This window comes from Austrofundulus limnaeus, unplaced genomic scaffold (assembly GCF_001266775.1).
Source record: "Austrofundulus limnaeus strain Quisiro unplaced genomic scaffold, Austrofundulus_limnaeus-1.0 Scaffold94, whole genome shotgun sequence".
Lineage (NCBI taxonomy): Eukaryota > Metazoa > Chordata > Actinopteri > Cyprinodontiformes > Rivulidae > Austrofundulus > Austrofundulus limnaeus.
In genome coordinates, this window is record NW_013952496.1 from 887835 (window position 1) to 899793 (window position 11959).

At 40.9% G+C, this 11959-nt stretch overlaps 2 protein-coding genes across 2 annotated transcripts in view; one reads left to right on the forward strand and one right to left on the reverse strand.

Moving 5' to 3' along the window:
- Positions 1–11959, reverse strand: part of cog6 (component of oligomeric golgi complex 6) — a 155560-nt gene that overhangs the window by 46403 nt on the left and 97198 nt on the right. The gene's annotated exons all lie outside the window — the stretch shown is intronic.
- lhfpl6 (LHFPL tetraspan subfamily member 6) overlaps positions 202–11959 on the forward strand; it is an 83615-nt gene continuing 71857 nt past the window's right edge. Inside the window, exons 1-2 of the mRNA XM_014012759.1 lie at positions 202–596; positions 2393–2916. Coding sequence (XP_013868213.1) covers positions 2532–2916 — 385 coding nt within the window. The 5' untranslated portion in view covers positions 202–596; positions 2393–2531. The remainder of the gene's footprint in view (positions 597–2392; positions 2917–11959) is intronic.

The window sequence follows — 11959 nt, forward strand, 5'->3', positions numbered from 1 at the left end:
ATATTTTTGATTGAAAATTTTTTTTGATTGAAGATGCTTTTTTGTTTGATTGAATAATAAAAACACAAACTTACCTCCATATTTTGGTAAATTTCAGGTGCTTTAATTGTAACACACAGGCTGCAGCTGCACCTCTCTGGTTTCCGAGGCGCTCGTGAACGCAGCAGGAGGAGCGCGCAGGACGCGGAGCAGCGCTGAGTCCAGCCTCTGGGTGGGGATTTGTGAGATTGATGGTCACCTCCCAGCACTGCTCCATGGACTCTCCCTCCCTCCCTCTCTGTCAGAGCAGGAATGTAGGAGCTGGAGTCCAGTCAGTCCGTGTCTCTGCGCCGCGGAGGAGTGAATCATTTATCGTTGCCTGCGGTAACACGATATTAACGAGCAGGAGGAAGTGATCTGTGCGCGGATACCCACTGCGCTCACTTTTTTTTTTTTTTTTTTGAAGGATTTCTTGTCGTTCTTGGCCCGATCGTGATTATTTTCTCATTTTACTCGACTGGAGAAAAGTTTGCGTTCAGACCAGCTGGAGTCCGCAGATCCGATGGGAAAAAGCTCCTCTGCATCGAGCGCACCTTGGACCCGAAGTCTTCCAGCATGTAAGAGATTTGTTTCCCCTCTATTATTATGTGTTGGCATTATTATTATTTTTTTATCCCAGCACTGAGTGCGTGTTCCTTGAGGTCACCTCTAATCAGAAACCTCTAAGTGTCTCCTGCAGACACCTGAAGTTATGTTTCATCCGTTTTTCTTCTACTTGGCTGTTAATTAACTCGACATGAGCTGCGTTGTTTGAAGTTTCACCACCCCGTGTATAATTGTTTTATAATGAGAAAGTTTATTCGTTTATATGAGTTTGTAGGTTTTATGTTCAAATAGGAGACAAAACGTTATTATAACAACACAATAATTAAAGTTTTCATTATTTCTACTGTATTTATTTACCTTTCTTCCCTTGTGTTAAAAAATGCGTCAACAAAATGCAGAATGGAGCTAATTGAATAATTTTGTTTACTATTATTTACAATCATGCAACGTATAAAATGAAACATTCAAAACTCGCAGGGTGCAGTTCTACTCCAGCAGTTTTAAAAAAAGATATGTTGACTGTAATTTTCAAAATGCAGGTACGCACTCAATGTAAACAAAGCAGATGCTCGAATTGCTGAAAACCAAGTGGAAGCGTAAGTTGTGTGACTGACCTACATTATGCTAGGACCTACACCAGGGCTATTCAACTAAACTGGGGGTGGGGGGCCAAACATTCAGCAATTAAATTATTACAAAGATCTGTTACCTTTGAAATAGTTTATTTTGCTGCATTTAATCGTGAATACAACACACAGAAGCCTATCAAAACATAAATAAATAACACATTATTCTTCCTATTTAAACACAAATATTATTTTTGACAGCTCTGACTTCATTTTCACTTTCATAGTTTTATTTTTAACTGCTTATAGCTTTGACTTTCTTGGATGTTCATAGAAAAGGTTTTTACCAGCTTCTAGCCAAGGTTCGGACGTTTCTGTAGATACCAAACATGTCTATGTTTAACTAAAAGAACTAGTAATTAAAGTAGAAAACCAGGGTTTGGGCTTAAGAGATGAATGAATTGGCGGGCCGAACTTTGGTCACTCGCAGGCCGGACGTGGTCCGCGGACCACCAGTTGAATATCCTTAACCTGCACAGATGATCACCCACACTGTGTAAACAAATGTGTGGAATCTCAAAGAAGACGTTTAGATGAAAATATGAGTGAATCTGCTGCCAAAAGTGAGTAGCTTTTACTCTGAATAACTGGAATAATTCGAAGAAACAAAGTCTGTACCAGGGAGTCCTCGAGGACTACTAACTAGGGATACAAGTAGGCTAAAACAGTTCAAAGTTGGGGTTGGGATCCCTCTGAGGGTCATAAAACATCAAATGTGACTCCCGGAAAATGCAAACAAATTGTTAATAGAATATTTTCACCATAATAAAGCAAAAACGAAACAATAATAATAAAAGTAGTATCATAGTTATTAGATTTGTTGAATTGTTGAGTCCGTATTAAACAGTTTTTGGCAAAGTTTGCTTACGTAAACCACTGCTGTGATCGCACGTTTCTTCACCTGTTATTTTGTGGTCCGGAAGCTAAAATCATTGGGCTTAAACATGCAGGATAGTGGCCCTCCTGGACCAGGACCAGGATCTAAACTCTACAAAAACCTGATCTGAGTGAGTCGTTGATGGAGAGTCGTAAACGGTGTTACTCTTATTGTTGGGCAGATGATGCGTTTGTTAAAACGCGGAGCTCTGCTGGGTTTTCTTGACATTACATAAGCAACGACTTGTTTGCACAGATGATTTGTGAGTCAGTGCTCAGTCTGCCTGCTTCTCTCTTCCTGACAGGGATCCTGACTCGCTGAGAAGGTGAAGACTGCAAGAGTTAAATGCTCGCTTCAAGCCTCGCAGCAACGCAGCAACTGCTCGTCTGAACGCCGTCCCCTCAGCGTGAACCACTCGTGAACCACTTGTTGAGCCGTTTGCGATGGGGTCTAGCCTGACGTGCTCGGGCGTCGTCTGGGCCCTGCTGTCCCTGCTGTGCGCCGCCGCCTCCTGCGTCGGCTTCTTCATGCCCTACTGGCTGCTGGGGACGCAGATGGACAAGCCCGTGTCCTTCGGCACCTTCCGCCGCTGCTCCTACCCGGTGAGGGACGAGGAGAGGCAGATCACGGTGATGCTGGAGCAGTGCGGGCGCTACGCCTCCTTCCACGGGATCCCCAGCCTGGAGTGGAGGATCTGCACGGTGGTGACGGGCGTGGGCTGCGGCCTCCTCCTGCTGGTGGCGCTCACGGCTCTGATGGGCTGCTGCATCTCTGACCTCATCTCGCGCACGATCGGCCGCGTGGCCGGCGGCATCCAGTTTGTTGGAGGTGAGCACGTCGATGTCGGGTTGTGACGTGCATATGCTTCACATACAAAAAGTCAAAGAAAACATCTTTATATTCAAGAAAGTTTGCATAATACATATGATTTTACTAATTTTGTCCCATAACTGGCATATTTTCTTTTGAACTTGGCTCAGCCAAAGTGAAACAGTAAGTGACATCAAAGAGGAACTTTTTAACAAAGAAAACTCTCTGGTCTTTGTTTATTGAAACAATATTATTTGAACTATAGTCTTCTTTATCTCTCTCTGATAGTGACTCAAAATAATCTTTTTAAGCATCAGATTCTTCTCTACAGTCTGTGTTGTTGGCTGTTGTAGCAACGCTCTGTTTACATGCAGACGTTCCCCTTTGACATCACTTCCTGTTCCTTTACAGGCAAATATCTCAACAACTGTTCATCTCAGCGACATGAAATTTCTTTTGCAATATTTTATCAATGTCCTCTTTCTAAAAATGCATTCATATGTAGTACAAAAAATTTGACGTCACAGGCCCTTTAATGTTTCTACCTGTGCTTACCGGCGTCTCCGGTGTGAATACGAGCTTTAAATCTGTAAACTTCTCTCAGTGCGTTTTGCTGTTTATTATAAACCCCAGAATGAACAAAAAGAAAAAAATTGTGTAGGTCTTCTGGACGGGTTCTTCTCTAATGAAACGTTTCGTCTCTCCTCCAAGAGACTTCTTCAGTCTGAGAGTTTCAGGCAAAATTCAGGCTTTTAAGCCCTGCCTCCATGTGACTGATAGATCACATGGCTATCGTTGACACCTAATTAACACCTATTGTTAACAGGGGGTGGAGTGATACTGGCAATAGTAGCACTGTAGGAGGGGGACAACTGAAAACGGAGGCCTCCACCTTTGTTTAATGATGACGGTCTTTCTTCACAAAAATGGCTTCTTTTACTCCTCTCTAAAACCAGCGTTCCTCTCTATCAAGAATGAGAACATCCTCATCTCTGAAAGAGTGACCGCTGGCCTGTAAATGAGTGAAAACTGCAGAGTTCTGGCCATTAGATGTAGCTCGTCTGTGTTGGGACATTCTTTTGAACAGTGGTTGCTTTGTTTCCCCGATGTATAACTGGTCGCAGTCCTCCTGGCACTTAACAGCATATACAACATTGCTCTGTTTGTGCCGGGGCACCGGATCTTTGGGGTGAACCAGCCTTTGCCGTAATGTGTTTTGGGGTTTGAAAGCCACTGGGACATCATGTTTAGAAAATAAACGTCTCAGTTTCTCCGAAACACCCGCAACATACGGAATAACCACTGGTTTGGGTCTGGGTTTGGGGTCTTCATTTTCACCTGAAGGTTGCATGGAATCCTGTCTGTGTTTCCTGTCTGCTTTCAGGAAMGCCCAGTCAGGATAACCACACTGCTCCAGGGCCTGTCGTGTGTGTGATTTCTCTTTCTGCCTGGCTCCTGGGTTTGTAGGGGCACTGTCTGCTCTGTGGTACAGAGTCCTGATCACTCCTAACTTGTGTTCCAGTGGGTGGTGGGAGTCAAAACGCAAATATTGGTCTGTGTGGGTGGGCTTACGATAHACGCCAGTTTCCAACCGTCCTCCATCCGAAACCGAGACATCGCAATCCAGGAACGCCAACCTGCCATTTTTTACATCCTCTCGTGTGGACTTAATATATTCATCCACAGAGTTGAATAATGAACTTTCATTATTCAACTCTGAATAATGAACAACCAGAATGAACAAAGTTTTAATTTAGTTTAGCTCAAACTCAACACGAAACAAAACCCCGTTGAGAAACAAGCTCCATAAATATGGCAGTGCTTTTCTCTGGCCACCAGCCCTGCTGTCCTCACAGAAAAAAAAGCCGTGTTTTCCTCTGAATCTCAGGAAATGAAAAGTCTCCCAGAGAGCTCTTGGTTGTCAGACGTTCTGAAGGCGAGTCTTTTCATTTTTTTTTATTTTGTTTTGTTTTGTTTTTTTACTTGTAAAACTTTAAAGCAACACTCACAGGCTTCTGCACATTGGAATTCAGCGTAATTGTTTCAAACGTGCTTTAAAGCATCAAGCTGGATTCTTAATTAAACATCAGTTGTTGTGTTTGGCTTTGCTTTGTTGTTTTTGTTTTTCTTTAAAGCTTCAAACGGACTCTTGCAACATGTAGCAAGAGAGAGTGTATTTTCTGTAAAAACGCAGCGTGAAAAACGATGAATGACTTTAGTAAAATACAATATAACTAATTGTTTACTGAAAAGTTAAGGTTGTAACAAGTAGAACAGACGTTAAATCAGCAAAACAGTAGCTAAAAGCTCTAATTTGGCAAAACGGTAGCTAACATGAGCTAAACTGTACCTGAAATTAGCAAGACTGTAACTACAAGTGAAAAGCATCAAATGAAGATAAAAAAACATGTTTTTGAAAGAACTGAAGAGATCTCATCAATATACAGTATTTTTATGGGAAATTTTACTTGAAGCAAAGGGTTTTTTTTTAAAGTTGGAAAAAATCAAAAGTCATCGCTCACTATTCCTGATCGATCTGAACGTTTGGATATGTGTGTGGTGAAAAAGCAGAAAGTAGGCAGAAATAATGAGTCCGAACAAACGTAAGAAAGAAACTAAATAAGAAAGCCACGTGTTAATGCTGACTCAGCATTATTACTATACTTTGATGCAGAAAAGAAACAAAAAAAAAAAAACATTTTCTTTGCACTATAAAAACTGTCCATCTAACCAAGTTTTAAAATCTTTATAAGTTTCTTGAAATCAGAAAAAAATTGAGTAAAATCAAGTATTTCAAGAATCTTCCCAAGTCTAATAAATTTCTCACTCCAGTGGCAGAGTGTTTCACTTAATTTGAGTCAAATTTCCGGGCTAAAAAGACAAATAATCTTACACATTCTGTTCTTGTTTAGTAAACCAGTCTTAAAACGAGATCAAAGTATAAAAGTTTAAAACTTGGTTAGGTGGACAGTTTTTGCAGTGAAATAAATAAACTATATACAAGATGCTGACTCAGCATTAATACAGTAGTTTGATGCAGAAGATAATCTTTTTTTTACAGATCAGGCTTTGCATCTCTGCAAAAAACATTTCTTACCTTTTTTTTTATGAGATTCTGGCAATGATTCATAACTTTTGTTTGGACTTGAATGAAGTCATGGAAAATCATCGGGGCCTCGTTTCAGTTCTGCTCTGTATTGGAGTCAGATGTGGCCCCTAAAGTTAGGAAAACAGCCCACACTTGTCATTTTTTAAATTAAATGTAATTTTTTTTACAGTAACACAGTGCTGTGTCCAGCCTGCAGAAGCTGTTTGTTTGTTTGTTTGTTTGTTTGTTTGCGGGCTCCGGTGCGGCTCGGCACCAGCTTTGTTTACGTGTTGGTTTTGCACACGTGCTCTCCTGGGACGTGTGAGGTCTGCGGGAAGCCTTCCACCGAAGCTGCAGATTTCTCTGCCCCAGTTTTAAGAAAGCTGTGGAGCTCCAGCCCTCTCATTAGCTGGAAAGACGTTTGCTTGCATACCGCGGCTCGCCACTCTGCAGTTTACGATCCCCCATCACTTCAGCTTGGATTAAAAAAAAAAAAAAAACGGGACGGAGAAGCAGGTTGCAAGCAGATTTGATGGAGCTGCCGGGCTTTTTAGAAGAAAAACCAAAAAATAAAAAAATCTAGAGGAGTACCTCAGCACTCCGTGTCCTAATTCTAAAAGGCTTATAGCTTCTTAGGAACATCAGCATTAATGATGTATAATAAGGAGGATGATTAAGGTGAAGCCTGGTTGGGTTACTCAGAAACCTACCCTTTTATATACAGGAAGCTTCTTTTAAGCCTCACACGCAGCGTTACAGCTAGCTGCTATATTTGCTTGTAGGATTAAAAAGAATTTCTGTCTGTCTCTCTTGCACTTTTCTTTTTAGCCAGACTCACAAATCCAGACACACATGAACTTAGACAGCGGAGAAACCGAAGAAAGCCTACGTTACAATACAAGAGACGCCGCTCGGGTCTTTTCATCTTGAATGCTAGCGAGCCAAAGGGCAGAGATGTCTCAGAAGGGCTAATTGGAAGTGACACAACTGAGAAGCTCAGTGGGCTGTTGCGTGTATTGTCTTCTGTCACCTACAAAAAAAAAAGTGCAAAATAAAATCCTCAGCGGAGAGAAAAGAGGAAAAACATACCCGATGATTGAAACGTTTGGCATTCCCTTCTTATTAACGCAGAATCTGGTTAATAAATAAAGATCTGCGCAGGAAGCAGCCGGAGTGGGGGCTGAGAAGTGTGATCAATTCTCGGTGATTTGAAAAAAAAAAAAAAGGAACAGGGAGAGAAAGCAAATGTGACGAAGAGCAGGAGCGAAGTGAGCCTCGTGGTTCGGTGTTTGACCACAGTGGCGTGTCCCTTTTGTGTTTTCTCTCATCCTGTTGTGGACCACTAATGAAGAGCGTTCTGCCAGTGGAGAGGGGCAGAAGCCTGTGGGCCGCCTGCGGGAAAATAAAATACCAACTTGTAATTTAGCTCAGCTCCCATGAACCAGATTAAAGGTGGAAGGATTTATCAGAGACTTATCTCATTAGCTGCTGCCCTGTCAAAAAAACAGCTTCTTGCAAAAGCTGTTTTTGTTGTTGGAGCTGTTGTTAGTCACTTTTTTTCGTTCTTTTTACAGTTCACTAAAGAGAAAGTTGTTTTAGAGGTCTTAAATTGCTAAAGCCGTTGAACTTTTTTTTTACAACAGAGTTTTAGTTTCAAACTGTTTTGGCCCAGAAATCAAAGGTTTAAAGGAGGGGTGTTAAGTAAAATATATTTTTAGCTTTATATCATGTTATAATGTCATTCCCTCATCAAAAACATACCCAGAGTGTTGCTCTGACTCGTTCAATCCCTGAATTTCCTGTGGTAGTCATGTGGAGCTGCCTTAACGTTTGCTGGTACAAAGCTCCGCCCATTTACCCAAAGCTCCTCCCTGGAGCTCAGTACCCAGCCAAGCTCTCGCCTCACAGAGCACCCCTGCTCTGTAGCATTGTTTGAAAATATACTGAAGTGGGAGTGTCAGAAACAGTAGGAGGTTCTTAAAGAGATAGAAGCCATTTCAAGGCATTATTATCAGGGGTGCAGTGATTCCAAGTTTTCTGGCTGATTTCTGATCACCGATCTTAAAAAAGTCTGACCTGTCGATACCGATTTGTTCCGATTTTTTAAATGGCTGACACTGTCTGGTTTTATAATATGCCTTCAATGTTCCACTGTTATTTTATTGGAATACATTGAACAAAACCCTTGAAACAATGCAAACTTGATTTAACTGGACATTAGGTAGAGCTCACAGCAGAGCAAAAGAGGACAGTAGCTGCGTTTCCGTTGAAAATGTACGCAAAACTTTGTCAATATTCTGTTAATGTCGTAAAAAATACAATTTCACAATTGCTGTGTTTCCATTAAGTAAGAAATGCTATTAAAGTCACGCATGAGTACGTTTGTTCTCGCAATAAGTCATTACAAACATGGCGGCAATGGATGTAAACACATAGCATGTTGCTACCACGACAATAGCGCTCATCATCAGAGGAGACGGCGTCTTATCGAGGCTTTCCAGCAACAAGCTCTTTATAATTGGGAGTGGCTACGTATGTTGTGTTTTTGGGAAATTGTAGTCGGTGATTTTACTACTTTCTTTTACTACTTCGGTGGTTTTACTACTACTTCTACTTCCTGTTGTCTTCTTCGTCGTCGTCTTTTTCGCCATTAGAAACATCCGGTTGTTGATCACATGACTCCCATGATGCGAAAAAATTGTTTCCTTTGCAGTTTTGTGAAATACACCAATTTTGATACGGCCAAAAAAAAAACACCTTATCGTAGTGCAAAACCATTTTGTTGAAAAATTTAAGTTTTTTCGAAACTGACATGTTTCCATTAAGCAAATTTATTTTCCAAATTCTAATTTACGCATTTTCATGGTCAATGGAAACACAGCTAGTGGCTGATTTTCAGACCTTTATGAATGTAGAAAAGCCCATCTTTTCCACTGATCTTTTCTAAGAATTGCCTGATCTCTGATTTCCCAAAATTAAGGAAATCGGCGCCGATAAATGGTGCGCCCCAATTTAGATCAAGTTTATTTTTTATAAATACAGCATTTTCATCACAACTGAAGGCAACATAGTTGCTTGATTGTGGTATAAAATTGAAATAAGTGTCTGGAAAATACATAATACCCAGCAATGGCAACTTTATTTGGATGTTTTTGCTTTAGCATAAGTAGTGACACAAACTTTAAGTATGGCAGAGACGAGCGGCTTGGACCTTTAGGGATTCTTGACTTGGATTTTGTTGTCAAGGATTTAGTTTTTTCACCCCCTGCAGCAGCTTGTCATGCTTTTTAGGGGTTTCTCAAGCAGAACTACACACAGCTGGAAGAAAGCTTTGGGAGGTTTGTTTTTAAACAGCCATGATTTAGACTATATGCCGGGGTTTTTTCTCTTCCCTACTTTGCATTTCTGCCTAACATAGATTGTCCTGTAACTTTTATATTTGTGCCCACTCAAAAAAAATGAAACATTGGACATGACTTCATTTGGTTCCACTAAACTTGATTGTCTAAATGTAAAAAAAAAAATAATTACCTTAGTTTTTGTCTGCACCAAAGAGTAAATGGATTGCCAATGGATTCAAAAGATTTTCAAATCTCCCAAAAACACAAGAATGGAAGACTGTCAAAGTGGCTAACTTTATGTAATTAGCACTTGGAGATGTTATATTATTGCTTCAAAACAACAAAGCCAGCTTACTATGACCTACGCACGCAAAGTGAGGGTCACATTGTTTTTGTGTTTTTTTAGTGATTTCTGTCAGTCGTATCACAGAAACAGCTGCACCAATCAACGTGAAATTTGGTAGGAATGTAGATGTGTCCGACCTACACTGCACCAACCAACGGTTTTATGATAGACTCCATATTTGAGGAGGGGGCTCCGTCTAAAAAGGGGATGTCTGGACATAGAAAAATGCTTATAAATCAAAAACTATTCAACATAGGAGCTTCAGACTTATTTTCTTGTTTATCTCTGATGAAGGGCTATCCATGGGCTCACCATTGACCGCCCACCCACCCCAGACCCCCACCCAAACCAATAAATCTGTTCTGAATGTTCCCACTATGCTGTATTTAGTTATATCTGTTACAAGTGAGCGAAAAGCTTTAGATTCCAGATTAAAATAATACTATTTTAGAGTGCACTGACAGGTTGTTCAGGTGGTTTTGACATTTTGTTATTAGACATCGTAACAACGGCTGACACTTTGACAGATTCTATGATTGGACACCAGCATCTGCATATTGGGGACCATTTTTATTTTTTTTATTTTTTTATTTTTGTAGTATAATAGGATGTTTTTCCATTTAGATTTTTCTTTCTGTGCAGCAGGGCACTTCATCATCTTCATGACTTTGTAATGAGCACATTTTAGCCCCAGGCATGGGAAACAGACGATCACAGTTTTTAAACTTGGTGCCAACATAGTTTTCCTAAGACGCTGACAATAAAAGCTAGATGTCATGTTTGCAGGAAGAAGTGACTGGGGAAACAATGAAAGTCTTTAGTTGTGTTCCGGAGAGGAATTTATAAAGAAAGGCTGGAACTAGACTGTGCTTGTTTTTTATGATGCTGTTAAATAAATTTCATTGCGGAGGTGAAGCTGATCTCTAAATTATCTCAGGTTTCGACCTGCTCTGCTGGATTCACCTCCGCCCTCACTGGCTGTTCGGCTTGTTGTCTTCCTAATCTTTATTTGTCTTACTAACACCACACAAGGGCTGCTGTCTGTGCTTTAAATAGCTACAGCTTTGGTTTAAAATCTCCAAAATATTTGAAAGTACTTAACTCCCGGTTGAGTTCTCAGATCCGACTGACGAACAGGTTGCAGTAACGTGTCCTGAATAGAATCCAACATCTGCGTTTTGTCTCATATCTCAAAATCTTGCCCGAGACGGTCTAATTCATTTAATGTGTGTGACTGGATTAATATTTTAGACTTGTGATCAAGCCAGATGCCAAAGCCAATGATAGCTTAAAAATGAAATCTCCAAATTAATTTCAAACTGGCAGTAAAATGGTGCAGGGATGCCAAAAGGAGGGGAGTGGCCTACTTTTTTTTTTAATCACACCTAACATAAATCCTTGTCGCTATATTTTCAAAAATACTTTAAAAAGGTGCAATATTTCTTTAAGGAAAGCTTAAGCTGTTAAAATAACTGTTGAAAACAAAAAACTTGAAAAAGATACTTATTAGTTTGCAAATGAGGATCTAGTTAATGTCTTGGAAAGCTGTTGCCCTTTTTGAGACGGTAAGTCAAATAAAACGGTTTTGATTAAAAAAAACAAAGGTCAGCGGAGCGTTACTGCTCACATTACGAGGAGCGGGGAGAAAAATATTGTTCCAAAACAGGCCTGAAATCCTTCAAAATATTGTTTTGACCTGGAGAGAATGTCAGTGCGACTGAACTCATTTTTTGTGCTTGATAAAAACGTCAGGCGTTAGAGCTGCCCCAGAGCCTGGATGGGCGTGAGCTGTGGTTTATTGAGAACGTGTTGGAACTGCTGAGTCCTCAGAAGCGAAGGTGAAATAACCAGACGAGCACCGCGATGCATGACGGGGCTGCGCTCGGCCTTTTCCCTGCCAGTCTGTGGGGACGGTATTCGGGGCAGACGCAGCGGAGGCGGGGGCTTCTGCGGAGCGGCGTCCCCCGGGGACGGAGACGAGGTTTGAAATAGCCTCAGAGCAGCACCAAGGAAAGATGTGTTCAGCAGGGAGCCCTTCATTGTTTTAACAGTCTGAAGAGGAACACTCAATGGGCTTCATGCAAGAACCATTCGTACGCACAGATTTGTTCTTAAGTTGTGCGTACGAGTGATTTAGGAGAATTTGTGGCATTCACCAATGTTTTCGTATTCTAAGATTTTTTTCAGATACGAACAAAATTTGGTTCAATAGTGGTCCAGACCTGTCGTATATTTTACGACGAGTCAATCTGCTGTTATCCAGATGGGTTTTCCTCCCTAATAACT